Source organism: Lampetra planeri, chromosome 21 (genome assembly GCF_965212315.1).
Source record: "Lampetra planeri chromosome 21, kcLamPlan1.2.h2, whole genome shotgun sequence".
Taxonomy (NCBI): Eukaryota; Metazoa; Chordata; class Hyperoartia; order Petromyzontiformes; family Petromyzontidae; genus Lampetra; species Lampetra planeri.
In genome coordinates, this window is record NC_136127.1 from 12,639,977 (window position 1) to 12,654,640 (window position 14,664).

Here is a 14,664-nt window from a genome sequence, read left to right on the forward strand (position 1 = left end):
AAGCCAGCTCGTTGTTGTTTGTCCTGATGCACCACTGCCATCGAAGTACGGGAACAGGTCGTCCCGACGTCAAGAGACGAGCACGTTGGCTTGCAGTCGAGCGTCGCTCCCACCGATGCCGCGCTGCTTGCCGTGCCGTCGACACGCCGTCCACCGCATCGCTCACTGCTGTCGCTGTTTGACCCCCTGGCTCGGATTCCTCTCGCCTGGACAGGTGCCCCCGTGCCAGCCCCAGCCCCAGCCCCAGCGCCAGGGCTCGGCAGACAGCCCCTGGGTGGTGCGGGAGGAGAGGCTGCAGGAGGCGGCCACCATCATCCGCGCTTTCGTCCTCGCCTACCTCACCAGGTGCCTGCGTACTCCACCGTCACCCCCCGTCACCCCCGCGTCACCCCCCGTCACCCCCACGTCACCCCCCGTCACCCCCACGTCACCCCCGCGTCACCCCCGCGTCACTCCCACAACGGACATTCCGCACTGCGGCCGGATGGGCAGGAGGGGGGCGCCTCGTCGCGATGCGTCCAGCCCTGCGAGCGTCTGTCGCCACCACGGCTCCTGGTTTGGCCGGGACAGGCCCCGTGTCCGTGCCGCATGCGGTCACCGGCACCGACGGGACCGGCTGAAACGAAGCCCCGAATTGGCGCACATTGTTCCGACCACCGGACGCGTCCCCACCAGATCTGGGCGCTAGCTCTGCCTCTCGTGCCTCTCGTGCCCCCCCCCCCCCCCCCTGCTAGACGTCGGTTCCTGCGGCTGCGAGCGAGCGCCGTCCGCATCCAGCGCCGGTTCCGCGCCGTGCGGCGCCGCCACGAGCACGCGCGCCTCCGTCTGGCGCCGGCGACCCCGCCTGCCGGGACCCGTCGGGCCCGTCTGGTCGGCGCCGGCCACCCTTCCCCTCTTCCGCCGGCACGCCGCGGCTCCCCGGACGCGGCGGCGCCCGTGTGGGTGCACAGAGACGCGGCGGCCGTGACCGACGCGGACGACGGCGTCGCCAGCGGCGAAGGGAACGTCGGATCCGCCGCCACGACGGCGCTCGACGGACAGAGCGTCGTAGCGCCGTCCGCCCCGGCCGCTCGCTCTCAGCAGCGGCAGTTGGCGCCACTGCATCCGCCTCGATCCGCCCACGGACACGAAGGCGGCGCCGATGGCGGCGACGCCGGCGCCGATGGCGGCGACGCCGGCGCCGATGAAGACGACGCCGTGTTCCTGGGCGAGGAGCTGCGGAGGCCCGGCTACACCCGCGTCTTCCTGCCGCGTCGCCCCGCCACCGCGGGCGGTCCGCCGGCGGCAGCGGCGGCGCCGTCGCCGGACGCGCTGTCGTACCGCAGCGACGACGAGTGGAGCTGGCGCCGCGGCGACTCGCTGGAGGGGGGCCACGGCGCGCGGGCCGACGCGGCCGTGTCGCTGCGCCGGGGGCGCCGCCTCCTGTCCCCCGACCGCGAGTTCCGCTACTCGGTGGGCACCTACAACAGCTCCGTCTTCGGCTACGGCTCCACCGACATCCCCTCCGCGATGGTGAGAGCCGGGCGGCGGCGGCTCCGGCGGAGAACACCGCTCTTGTCTGGCGCTCGGCGGGTTCCTGGCCGCAATCTTCTCTGTCCTCCTCTTGGGTCCTCTGCCCTCCTTCCTTCCGCATCAAAAACGTAGAGCATGTGCAGAGGAGGGTTGAAGAGGCTCGTCGCTCGCCCGGGAGGTAGGTAGAGGGGGTTGTGTTTGTGGGGGGCCGGAGCGATCGTGTCGGCTCGTGTGCAGGAACCGGATGGATTGTCGCACCGCGAGTCCGTGAGCGACGGTGACCACCTCGGGGAGACGTTCCTACGGCCAATACCGATCGGTTTGCGTACTGCGAACCTGGCGGGCCGAGTTCGATTCCCGCTCACCAATATCTGAACTGGTCTTGGGCCTCCCCCTCGGTCGACTCGGTCTTAAACGAGTATCCGGTGTGACGTGTAAACGTCAACACGGGGGGACCTAAGGAGGCCGGGTGCGGTACCGGCCGCACCGCCGCCTCGCGCGCGCCGTGCCTGCATTCGAACGTGCCCTTGCCCCGACGGTCCGTGAAGGCTGCACGGGGGATCTCTGTCTTTGCGTGCAGCTGTTCGAGGACTCGGACGGTGCCCCGGACGAAGACGAGATCCTGGCGTCGCGCCGCGGCTGCGTGACGAGCGGTGCCGGCGTGCGGCCCTACCACTCGAGCCACCTGAGCATGCGCAGTGAGCGGCGCACCACCCCACCACACCCCCACTCCGCGACGCCCGCCACCACGCACGCGGCAAAGATCCCCCGTGTAGCCTTAACGGACCGTTGGGGCAAGTGCTGCCAGCGAGTAGCACCTGTGAAGGCCGGCACGGCACATTGGGGGGTGGGTGGCCAGCACCACGCCCGCCCGCCGTTGTCTCCCAAGCGCCGATGTTTTTACGCACCGCACCAGGTGCTCATTAGAGGCCGAGTCGACCTAGGGGAGGCCCAGTATCGGTTTAGATAATCGTCGCTGGTGTTGGCCATGAGAGACGTCTGTGCGTGCCACCCCGTGCCACCGTCCCACTGTGCAGGCGGGCCGATGGGGCTGTGGAAGCGGCGCTGGTGCGTGCTCCGCGGCGACACCTTCATGTGGTTCCGCACCAAGCAGGACTCGCTCAAGGCCGGCTGGCTGCTCAAGCTGCAGGGCGGCGGTGATGGCGGCGGTGCCGCGAGGGCCCCCGGGGCTCGCGGCGCCGTCTGGAAGCGCCGCTGGTTCGTGCTGCGGCGCGACGCGCTGCTGTGCTACGACAGCGACAAGCAGCAGCGCCCGCGGGGCGTCCTGGAGATCCTCAAGGCCAAGTACGAGTGCGGATTCCTCGCCCTGTCTGTCTGTCCCGTCCGTCTGTCCGTGAGGTCCGGGTGGAGGGGGGGTACCTTCGCTCGCAGCGGTACGCACGTGGAACATTGACGACGTGCGCCCAGCAGCCAACTGTGACGCTTGGCTGTGTGCGTGTGTGTGTGTGCGTGTGTGTGTGTGTCAAAAAAGTAACCTGCAGCGCCACACCTATTACCATCATTAGAGGAAAAAACGGTGATCCAATCTCCGACCCCCAGGAACAGGTTTGCAGATTTGCTGAGCATTTCTGTGAGGTCCTGGGGGAGGGAAAATCTCTCAGCCAGGAAAACATCATGGCACAAAGTGGGGATAACCCTGCTGAGGCTGCGGTGCCTCAAATATTGGAAGAGGTCACCCCCTGTGAGTGGCTGGCTGAGGTACCGGCTGTTGAGGAAGTACTGAGGGCGATCCGGAGTCTGAGACCAGGGAAGGCACCGGGCAGAGATGATCTCCCAGGCGAAATGCTGAGGGAGGGTGGCGTTTGTGCACAGACTGCCCTATATGACATCATAACAACAGTCTGGACCACTGGACGGGTTCCGCAGGACTGGAAGGATGCCCTGGTGGTCCCCCTCTTTAAGAAGGGGGACCGCACAGACTGTAACAACTACAGGGGCATCTCACTCCTCAGTGTGCCGGGTAAGGTCCTGGCAAGGATTATTCAACATCGCCTTGCTAGGCATGCTGAGGAGAGGCTTGCGGAGCCCCAATGTGGTTTCAGGAAAGGGCGGTCCTGCACAGATGCCATATTTTCTGTCCGTCTGCTACAGCAGAGGTGTAGGGAATTCCAAAAAGACCTACATCTCTGCTTTATTGACCTGGTCAAGGCCTATGATACCATCAGTAGGACTGGGCTCTGGGTTGTTCTTCGTGCTTTCGGAGTCCCTGACCCTCTGCTCACGATCATTAAGGACCTTCATGATGGTGAGCGGGCCCGGGTAAAACTACGTGGCCGGGAGTCGGAGCCTTTCCCTGTACACCTTGGGGTGCGACAGGGATGTCCTCTGGCTCCCACATTATTTAACATCTATTTCGACTGCGTAGTTCGTGAAGCCTTCAATAGCTGTACCGGGGGAATTACCATTTGGTACAGATATAATGGGAGGCTGATCGACGCCCGGGTGCGATCAAGGGATGGCTCCCTATTGGTCAACCACGTTATGTATGCCGATGATTTGGTAATAGCTGCTCATTCAGAAGAGGAGTTGGAGACGCTGCTGCTGAGGCTGGAGTGTGCCACTAAGAGGTGGGGCCTTACCATCAGCCCCACCAAAACTAAGCACCTGCCTGGGTATTTTGTACCATCGGGCACTCCGCCCCCACAACTCCCAATCGGTGATGGGGCAGTTGTGGAGAGAGTAGAGAGTTTCCCATACCTGGGCAGTGTGCTCATGACCAGCTCCAGTTTATCAGCAGAGGTCTCACTCCGAATCAGTCGAGCGGCAATATCTTTTCATCGGTTGCGTAACGCTGTGTGGAAGCTACCTGGTCTGTCGCTCCGCACGAAGCTTCAGGTCTTCTCGGCCACGGTCATTCCCTCCCTTCTCTACGCTTGCGAAACGTGGACCCCCCTAGTGGAGCATCTTCGCCGGTTGGAAACATTTAGGCTGGCCTGCCTACGATCCATCCTGGGTTTGACCAGGCTGGATTGTGTGAGGAGCTCACAAGTCCTTGAAAGATCTGGGCAAAGTCCCATCAGTGAGCTCCTCCGGCAGGCAAGGCTGCGTTGGCTGGGTCATGTAGCCCGCATGCCCAGCCACCGCATGCCTAAACAGCTTTTGTTCGGCCGGATCGAGGGGGCTAAACGGGCGCGGCACGGGCTAGAGAAGAGATGGAGTGATGTGGTACAGGAGGACGTGGAGCTGAGTGGACTTGCCGATGACTGGTACCAGCGGTGTCAAGATCGGCCTCAGTGGAGGAGGCTCGTGAAGGACGCTACTGGGCAGTTGGAGGCAGTCGCCCTCCAACAACAACGGAGGGCGGAGGAGCGACGCTCACAACAACGAGCGGAGCGCCGGGTGGCTAAAGCACAGCAAGTTGGCACAGTAGGGGGCACAGGTGGTGCATCAGCCAGTCATCTCGGTCATCTCGGTCAGTCGACCCGTGGCACCTGGGTCTGCCCCGTGACCTCCTGCCAGCGGGCGTTCGACACTTCACGTGGCCTCAAGGTGCACATGGCCTGGCACAAGCGTCGTGGTGACGTCACCGCCACTTAGTGGCGAATGGCGGTTGTTGTTGTTGTTGTTGTGTGCGCGTGTGTGCGCGTGTGTGTGCGTGCGTGTGCGCGTGTGTGTGCATGTGTGCGTGTGTGTGTGTGTGTGCGTGTGCAGAGCCATCGTGGACAACCCGGAGAGCGAGAACGGAATCGACGTGGTGCTGCCGGAGCGCGTTCACCACCTCCGTGCCGACTCCCCCGAGGAGTCCAGGTGAGTGACCTCGGGAAAAGTCCACGACAACATCGCAAAGTTGAGCCGGCACCGCCAAGGCGCTGGGTTGGAACCCAGGTCCACGCACTGCACCACGGACTCGTCAACACGAGTTCGATTCCCAGTCGCGGCCAACACAAGTGGCGGACATCTGATCCGGTCCCAGGCCTCCCCGAGGTCAGCGTAGATCAATCGAGACGAGGCGGCCGGCGCGGTGCCGGCTAAACCACCACCCCCTTGTGCGCAGTGCCGGCCTTCATCGGCTGATGACAGCACTTGCTCCAACAGCCTGAAGACGCTGCACGACAGATATTTGTCTCCGCACGTGTGTGCCCTCGTTCACTCTCATCCTATGTGTACGTGTGTACCCGTGTGTGTGTGTGTACCCGTGTGTGTGTGCGTGTGTACCCGTGTGTGTGTACCCATGTGTGTGTGCACCCGTGTGTGTGTGCGTGTGTACCCGTGTGTGTGTACCCGTGTGTGTGTGTGTGTGTACCCATGTGTGTGCCCGTGTGTGTGTGCGTACCCGTGTGTGTGCATATCCGTGTGTGTGTACCCGTGTGTGTGTGCGTGCGTACCCGTGTGTGTGTGTACCCGTGTGTGTGTGTACCCGTGTGCCCGTGTGCGCACAGCGAGTGGTTCAGCGTGCTGAGCCGCGTGCACTCGGCGTCGCTCGCCGAGCTGCGGGAGATGCGTAACGAGCTCGCCAACCCCGACAACGCCGTGGTGAGTGGTGCGGCACGTGCCGGCACGACAGTCGCGGCGCGCGAGTGAAAGGAGACGCGGAGAGCTCCCCGATTCCTCTCCTCCCCGCTCACGCAGCTCCGCCGTCTTGGTCTATCCAGGCCCAATCCTGTCCTGAGCCATCTCGACATCCATTCAGCAGTCCTTCACATCCTGGTTCACCTCTTCGAAGCACCTCTTTCTAGACGGGCCTCCTGCTCGCTGCCCTGGTGCGTCATCCTCCATCGACTTCTTCCCGTGCGGTTTTCCTCTCTTCTTCTTGTGACGCGTCTCCCTGGCCGTCTGAGCCGACGTTCTCGCGCCTCTAAACTTTCTGACCCGATCCCTTCCCACGACCCTGATCTAAGGAGTTGTTGTTGTTGTTTTCCTGCTCTCAGGAAACGTTGGACGTGGGGATGATCGACGCGGTCTGCGCTTCAGAAAATCCAGAAAGGTGACTGCACAAACACCTGGCGTCTCTTCTACATCTAACGCCTCTTCCCGCTCAATCGGTCGTCCGTGAGAAACCGGATTCGTTGCCTGCACCATGCACAATTTCTGGGAGTCTCTACGATGGTCTGGCCAGCATTTACGCAATCTCACGCCAGGATTTCTTTGACCTGCCGCTTGTGACGGTGGTGGTGGTGGGCGCATCTGCTCTGAGACGCGTGGATCCGACTTGACGTGGATCGATGTCTCTAAGCCAGAGATTAATCCCCAGAAGGTTCTCCGGTGGGATCGGGGACAGGGAGCCTCTGTTGCCATTTCTCCACTCAAAGAGTATTGTGACCGCTCCGTTTGTCTCCTGCGTGTCTCCTGCGTGTCTCCTGCGTGTCGCCGATGCGGGCGACCAGGGCTTGCCGGTTCTCGGTGCTGAGCGGCGGGCGGATGCTGCGCTTCTCCGCGGAGTCGCCGCGTGAAGCGCTCACCTGGATGTCGCTGCTGCAGCGCAGCAAGGGCGACGCGCGCGTGCAGGGCCAGGAGTTCGTCGTCAGAGGTGTGGGCGAACCGCCGACCTCTCGCTCGCACGCAGACACAGACGAAGGTTCCCACCGCGTAGCCTCAACTCTCGCGGCTTAATTCCAGGCAGGTCGGAAACCTGGAAAATAGATCATCACGGCGTGCCGTATCAATTAGACCGCTCGCTGTGGCTGCTAGTCACGTGCCTACTCCAAGCTTCCAACGACCCAAAAAAAAAAGTTGGCCATTGGGGCCAAGTTCTTTTCGCGAGCACCTATTAAGGCCGGCACGGCAAACAAAAAGGGGTCGTGTGGGTAGACCCACGCCCGGCCGCCTTTGTCTTCCCAGTGCCGATGCGTACACACATCGCACCGTGTGCTAATTTATGGCTTGAGTTGACCCCGGTGAGGTTCAGGACCGGTTCAGGTATCGCTCGCCTCAACAGACGCCGCTGCTAAGCGCGTGGCCCTGAGCGTGGCTCTCTCCTCCCTCTCCGTGCCGCGTCTTCGTTTCCTCGTGGAGTGGCCTCAACTCGCACCCCTCCCCCTCCCCTGCCCCCCCCTCCCTCGCCCCCTCCCCCGCCCCCCCCGCCCCCGCTTCCCTCGCGCTCCCCTCCCCCGCCCACGCAGGCTGGCTCTACATGGAGGTGGCCAGCCCCAGCGCGAGACAGCACTCGTCCCGCCGTCGCTCCATGCGTCTCCGCGGCGCTACCGCCGCCGCCACCGGTAGCGCCCCGGCACCCGCCGCCGGCGACGCCGCCGCACTCAAGCGGCGCTGGGTGGTGCTCACCGAGAGCTCGCTCGACGTCTACCGCACCTCGGAGCGCGGCGCCGCCAAGATCAGCTCGTTCCTCCTCACCGGGCAGTGCACCGTGACGCAGCCCAGCCTGCAGCAGGGCCAGCAGCAGCAGAGGCAGCAGCAGCAGCAGCAGCGGGCGCACGTGAGGCAGCAGGACAGCGCAGGTGAAGATCCGCCGTCTTCTTCAGCCGCTACTCGCGAACAGCACTTGCCCCAAGTTTTGTTGAAGGCCACGCGGGGGGTCTTTGTGTGCACAGGCTACTGGCTGGTGAGCGTGCACGGCTCCAGCCTCGTCTACCGGCTCTACACGGGGCTGCTCACCGAGGCCTCCCGCTGGGCCGGGGCCATCCACACGGTGGTGCTGGCCAGGCCGCCCGGCACCACGCCGACCCTCCGGCTCCTACGGCACATCGAGGTGTGTACGTGGGCCTTGCCTGCCACCAGAAAATTATATTCGGCGAGTTTCAAATTCACGACGGTGACGCGGCCTAGCGAGCGGTGGCACGTTCACCGCTCGTCGCGGAGGCTCGCGGTTCTAATCCAGAAGCTGCCCTGGTTATTACTACGCATGTAACAACCTTACTAAATACGACTGCTACCACACGCCGGCCGCTTCACTCACGATGGACGTTAAAGATCCCGTGACGCCATCGACAAGAGTGAGCCATCGCGTGCCCGCGTCGGCTATCCCAAGTAAAAATATTACACCGCCGATTACTCCGCTGAGATTAAAAACCGCATCAGCAATCATCGCCCTCGACTGCCGGACTAATGCCCCGGGTCACTCTCGCAAACGAGACTTCATCCTGGTCTCTTTTGAGTTCTCAACTGGTTCGACAAAATCAACTCATTCGCCAGCCAGGGGGGCTCTGGTGCAGCGACACCGCTTGAGAAGCCGGCGTCCCCTCACCGAGGCGCCGGCGGTGTCTCCGTTTGTCGGTGCGGTGCAGGCGGTGAGCGGGGACGCCGTGGCGGTGGAGCAGACGTACGCGCGGAACCCCATCCTGCGCCACTCGCGGCATGCGCTGTGCTCGCCGCTCCTGCCGCTGCCGCATGGCGACTCGGGCCTACGGAGTGAGGGCTCGCGGCACGCGGAGACAGACACACAGAGACACACGCAGAGACAGACACGCAGAGACAGACACGCAGAGAGAGACACATGCGGAGACGGACGCACGTAGAGACAGACACACGGAGGTATATGCAGGGACAGGCACATAGGGACACACACAGAGACACACAGATGTACATGCACAGAGATGCACGGGGACTACATAGTGAGGCTGTTTGGGCAAGTACACGCACACAAAGAGATACAAACATCCACTGTAAAACAAGACTCCCCCATGTGGTCCACTCACACTTGTATTTGTCATCGTATAAACATGCACCCTGCTGCGCGTTGTGTAATTGTCTGTGTGCACGTCACGGCGTGTTTGCTGCGCCTGCCGCACGTCTGCTCCACGATCGGCGCCCCGCGGCGCCCCGGTCAGCGCGAGGTTCCCCCTCGAGGCGTAATCCACGCGAGGGAGTGTAACGAACACGGACGATCTTGTCTCCCGCGGGACCGCAGGGCCCGGAGGGTCGAGCCCGGACTCGATCCAGGACGCCGCGGTGCACATGTTCAACATCGTGCGGGGCCTGGGCGCGCTGGACGACCCCCTGCCGGCGTACCAGGCCGTGCTGCGGGCCTGCCTGGCGCAGCGGCCCCTGCAGGACGAGGCCTACTGCCAGCTCGTGAAGCAGACGGCGCTGGGTGAGCGCGAGGCCGCCGCCGACGCGGCGACGACGGGAGAGCTGCGCCGGTGCTGGGAGCTGCTCGCCTGTGCGAGCTGCTCTATTCGGCCCAGCCCGCCCGTCCTGCGATACGTGCGCTTCCATCTCAAGCGGTGAGAGTGCAGTGCAACAGCCTGGGGAGTCGAGGCCCGGCACCCACGAGGCCAAAAGCCACGATGCCTGAAGGCCTTTTTACGACAAGGCTTGTACCAAGACCCTTCGAGGCCGTATCCTCTCGGTCAGCGGTTTCCAACCTTTGCGCCCCCCCCCACCCCCGCCGTGTCTCCGTCGCGCGCTCGCAGGGCGCGGGACCGGCACGGCGACGCCGCCGTCGCGCGCTGCGCCGGCTTCGCGCTCGACGCGCTGCGGCGCACGCGGGGGCGCGACTGCGCGGCGCCGTCGCGGGAGGAGCTGCGCGCCGTGGCCGCCGGCGCGGAGATGAGCGTCACCGTGCACTGCCAGGGCGGCGGGCGGTGCCGCGTCTCCGTCACCAGCCACACCACGGCCGCCGAGGTCAGAGACGCGGAACGCACGCCCGGCGCCGCTTTTGGGGCGAGGGTCGGTGGATCGCGCGGAGATCCGTCTGCGGGATCCCCCTTCCCAGACTCGCTTGGCTCGAGGCGGCCGGAGGGTTGCAGGACAGCAAGTGGGGTCCGTGCACTCACCTGCACGGGGGACCCCCTTGTGCGTGTGGCCTTTCTCAGGGAAGCTCCCCCGATGTTCTCGTGCACAGAATGCGTCCGAAAAAGGGATTTGGCAAACACCCCAGTGCAGGCTGCCCTCATTTGATTGTACACAGCATCTAAATGTAACTCTCAGGAGGGACACGGGGGAAGAGAGAGGGAAGGGGGGGGGCAGCACCACAGCACGGCTGCGCTGTGACGCGGCCGAGCACGGGGGGACGAAGCGACCGAGGCCCAGCGAGTCCCAGGGCTACGAGTTTGGCAAAGAGGTCACAGTGGTCACGGGACTCACTAATTGAAATGGACTCCACGAAACTGTGGACTTGGCTGGAAAACGCATTGAATTGGGCGCTTCCTTCCATTCAAACAAAGCCTCGCGGTCTGTCGGGGTGGGGGTGGGGTCGAGGGGAAATATCCGCACCTCGTTCCGAGACCTCTCCACGGATCATCGTTTCTCTCCCGCACTTCGGCCGTGAATGCTACAAAAAATTTCCGCGATCAAATCGCAGCGTTCCCAATCGCTCGCGAGTCCCAGGGGAAGCCCAGGCGACGATAACGACGAGACGGGCGGCTTGAGGCGCTGTGCGTGCCGGCGTGGCGCCGCGTGCAGGTGGTGGACAAGCTGCTGAGCGGCCTCGCCATGGAGGACACGCGCAACGTGTTCGCGCTGTTCGCGCAGCGCGGGGCGGACGAGGGGCGCGCCATCGAGGGACACACGCTGGTGGCCGACGTGCTCGCCTCTTTCGACAGGTCAGGCGGCACCGGCACCCACAGTTGCATCGTAATCACCGTCATCGTAATCACCGTCGTCATCATCGTAATCACCGTCATCGTAATCACGGTGGTCGTGGAGGGAGTCTGTATACATTTTAAACGTGATCCACAGTGCGTGCGTCTCCGTGTGCCTTGGCCTCTCCGTTTTCCTGTTGTCTGTGCTTGCGTGTGATGTGGTTGTTATCGATAATGGTTGGTTTAATGGAGGCTGGTGATGCGGGGTCGCCCACGTGGTGGCTGTATTTGTCGAGGCCACGTACTGGTTGCATGCGAGGTGGTTGAGTTGTCGGACGTTGCCTCCGTGGCGGTCACCGGGATGCGTAACCGGCGCTGGCATCCCCGCAGCACCGGCACCGGCAGCAGTCCGCCCGGCAGCGGCGACGGTGCCGATGGGAGCAGTGGGGGCGAGGAGGTGGTGCCGTGGCGTCTGTGCTTCCGCATCTACTGCTTCCTGGACCCCGACCGCGTGGCTCCCGACAGCGTCGAGTTCGTCTTCATGTTCGAGCACGTGAGACGCGCACTCGCACGCACGGACCCGTGCGCACACACTCGCACATGCACACAAAAGACATATCACCCGTATAGCCTGAACAGACTGTTGGGGCAAGTGCTGTTAGCGAGCACCTATGAAGACCGGAACGGCACACGATTGGGTGGGTGGCCAGCACCACGCCCGGTGCCATTGTCTCCCCAGTGGCGATGTTTACACGCCGCACCAGGTTCTCGTTTGAGGCCGAGTCGTGCGCACTCACACACGTGTGTGCGCACACTCGCAGACACACTCGCACACACACACGCGCACGCTCGTACAGACGCAATCCCGCGGTTCACGCCACTGGGGAGCACAGAGAATGGGGGGGGGGGGTTCCATCTGATAACAGGGATAGTGCGGGGGTGTAATCCACTTCCATGTAGGACTCGGTGAGGTATTTTTGAGAGCTCGTGAGCGCTAACCTGGGATGGCTGCTGTGGACTGTGGCACCTTGCGGGATGCCCTGCTTGGGCTACGCCTGCGTAGCCAGACGGTGTTGTCAAACAGCGTTTGCTTAAGGAAACACTCGGCCGGCTTTGGTATTCTGAGCCTCGTCAGCAAAATGTAGTTTTTTTGTAACAGGCCTGACTGCTGTTGAGAGTCAGAATGTCAAAACCAGTCCAGTTTGCTAGCTTATTGGAATGCTACTGGAAAATAATTGTCTGGCTCTAGACAATACGTTGATGGAGTAGCACGAAATGCTGGTGTGTTGTGTGGCCCTCTCGCGTGCGAGACCGAGGGCAGAACACTTTTGAAAAAATTTATTTAGTCAAATTTGGCCCGAGATGCGTTCCGATGAAAGCAAGCGGCGCGTTTGTTGTCGTTGCGTCGCCCAGGCGCACGAGAGCGCGGTGCAGGGCTCGCTGCCGCTGCGCGACGCGGCGCTCTGGCAGCTGGCGGCGCTGCGCCTGCAGTACGAGCACGGCGACCTGCAGGCCGGGCCGCAGGGGGCCCTGCCGGACGCGCTCCACCCGGCCAACGTGCACGCCGTGTACCCCGTGGGACGGCTCCGGGCCCGCCTGGCCGCCCAGCGCCCGTGGGCCGCGCGCGCCGAGGAGGCGAGCGCCGGTAAGGGCGGCGCGCCGACGCAAATTGTCGCGGCACCGGCAGCACGAAGGGCACTGCTCTCGTTGTTACCGCGGCGACCACCGTTTGAGAGGGGCAATGGCCGCCCCTTCCCACCTTGCCCCCGTGGCAAGGTGGCCACAGCGGTAGAGTGAGGGTTGCTCGCCAAGTTCGTAATCCTGGTTGGGGGTTGACTCGGCCATCATCTCTCCGGGTCAATAAATGAGTACCACTTTGTGAAAAAGTCAACGGTGTTTTTCTATAGACTTAACCCATCATCATCAGGACGGGGAATTTCCACTAACGGCCCAGGGCTGTAAACAATGCCACTATGCTAATTTGAATAGGAAATCGCTTAACGTTGTTTTCTAGATGACATCACGAGATATTTTTACCAGTTGATTTTAGTCTCATGTTCTGGACAGCATTGAAATGGAGTTGCAACTCCAGGACTTAAGTGTCCGTAGCCCCAGCAGCTGCACACAGGGATTAGGATGAATGTTCAAGTCTGAGGTAGCCGGGTGGCTCGGAGTTCACCGTGCTGAGCTGGCACCACTCAGATCTTGGCTCTGAACCCAGATTTCGGCCGCCCGCGATTAAATGGGGCTCAGCACGGTCACTATCGACTGCACCAACAGCATTCGCTTTGCTTGCTCATGGCTAGCGCTGCCACCATGCTGGCGTCTCTCTCTGCAAACTCGCCGCGTGGCGTCACCCGCTGCGGCGACACATCCCCCTCCCCCAGGAGCCGATGCCTCGTCGCGAGGGCCGGGCTCCTCCGTGGCCTCCTCGGCCTCCTCGCTGGTGTCGGGAGAGCGCCGACCGCAGGGCCTCCTGGGAAGCGCCGTGCGCCGCTCATTGCTCCGCTCCTTGCTCCGTCGATCCAAGCCTCCCGATGCCGGCTCGTGCCCGGATGGATCCATGTGCGTGCACCGTTGTCCCGTCTAGCGACGTGTCCTGCCCAAGCCCACCGCGTCACGTGCAACCACGCCGTATTGACAACGCTGCGCTCAACCGCAAGCAGCCCACATCCCCACCATTCCACACTCCACCGCGCCCGAACTTTCAATGTTAAATTCATCCTTCGGTCGGTGTTATCGCTGGCCCACAAGTCATGGTCAACGCAATTGAAATCGCCATAAGAATACTGCATCTCACAGCTTTTGCACATTCCAATGTCATCGTCAGTTCAAAACTTGTCCTCTCACTGACTGACCGGTGTTCATCATCGCGAGAACTTCCCTGAAAAAGCAACTTGTCGGCACAACTGACCGGTCATCATCAAGTCTTTATTGCAAAAACACGTTTCCATAAATGACGCATCATCATTGCCTCCGATGCGAACTCAAGAAGCTCGTCGTCTCAATGACCGTCCGATCGTTGCCACCACGGCCACGAGACTGCCCGCGCACCGTCGTACGCGGACGCTCACGTCGAACTTTCCTTGCCTCTTGCTCGCCCACAGCTGTGGGGGGGACAGCAGAACCTCGTCGTTCAGCGGGGTCGTGGGGCCGTGCGGACCCGGCGGCGAGGAGCTGGCGGCGCTCCCCGAGGCGCTGGCGGCGGCGCGCGCCGGCATCGCGAGCGCGTGGCTGCGCCTGCAGGGCGTGGGGCAGGAGCAGGCCATGGCGCGGTACATGGCGCTGGTGCGCGAGTGGCCCGGATACGGCTCCACGGTCTTCGATGTCGAGGCGAGTCGCGTGGCGTCGAGCGACGCAGACCGATTTGCGCGTTGGGGTGAATTTAACAAACGTGACAAATGTGCGCAAAGAAGCGTGGACGGTCAAGAATATGAGCACGTTAGTTGGAGACGTCGTTCCGAACGTGAAGCAAAGTGGGCTTGAGTAGGGCGTGTTGCTGGAAGGGAATGTTGTTTGGTGGCTCGGTGTATAGAGGAGCTACGCCACACGCTCCATAGCTTCTCAAGTGTAGCTGTGAAGTGTGCAGGCGGTGCAACTGCACCTGGGCCCACGGGCCACTATGTCGCTACTCCGGCTGTCTCAGTTTTCTGACACGCACTGAAGTCGCGATGTAACTCCACGTCGCGGCGCGTCGTCACGTTACCCGTGTGCG

The 14,664-nt window shown here is 62.8% G+C and overlaps 1 protein-coding gene across 3 annotated transcripts in view; it reads left to right on the plus strand.

The window, feature by feature from the left end:
* Nucleotides 1–14,664, plus strand: part of LOC144724711 (unconventional myosin-X-like) — a 29,314-nt gene that overhangs the window by 11,212 nt on the left and 3,438 nt on the right. For all 3 annotated transcript variants that reach the window (XM_078604045.1, XM_078604048.1, XM_078604049.1), the window contains exons 4-21: nucleotides 215–345; nucleotides 735–1,512; nucleotides 2,093–2,210; nucleotides 2,550–2,817; nucleotides 5,185–5,280; nucleotides 5,913–6,006; nucleotides 6,402–6,457; nucleotides 6,858–7,000; nucleotides 7,593–7,925; nucleotides 8,019–8,176; nucleotides 8,712–8,835; nucleotides 9,335–9,650; nucleotides 9,840–10,050; nucleotides 10,831–10,970; nucleotides 11,340–11,502; nucleotides 12,363–12,594; nucleotides 13,337–13,514; nucleotides 14,057–14,282. In XM_078604045.1, coding sequence (XP_078460171.1) covers nucleotides 215–345; nucleotides 735–1,512; nucleotides 2,093–2,210; nucleotides 2,550–2,817; nucleotides 5,185–5,280; nucleotides 5,913–6,006; nucleotides 6,402–6,457; nucleotides 6,858–7,000; nucleotides 7,593–7,925; nucleotides 8,019–8,176; nucleotides 8,712–8,835; nucleotides 9,335–9,650; nucleotides 9,840–10,050; nucleotides 10,831–10,970; nucleotides 11,340–11,502; nucleotides 12,363–12,594; nucleotides 13,337–13,514; nucleotides 14,057–14,282 — 3,765 coding nt within the window. The remainder of the gene's footprint in view (nucleotides 1–214; nucleotides 346–734; nucleotides 1,513–2,092; nucleotides 2,211–2,549; nucleotides 2,818–5,184; nucleotides 5,281–5,912; nucleotides 6,007–6,401; nucleotides 6,458–6,857; nucleotides 7,001–7,592; nucleotides 7,926–8,018; nucleotides 8,177–8,711; nucleotides 8,836–9,334; nucleotides 9,651–9,839; nucleotides 10,051–10,830; nucleotides 10,971–11,339; nucleotides 11,503–12,362; nucleotides 12,595–13,336; nucleotides 13,515–14,056; nucleotides 14,283–14,664) is intronic.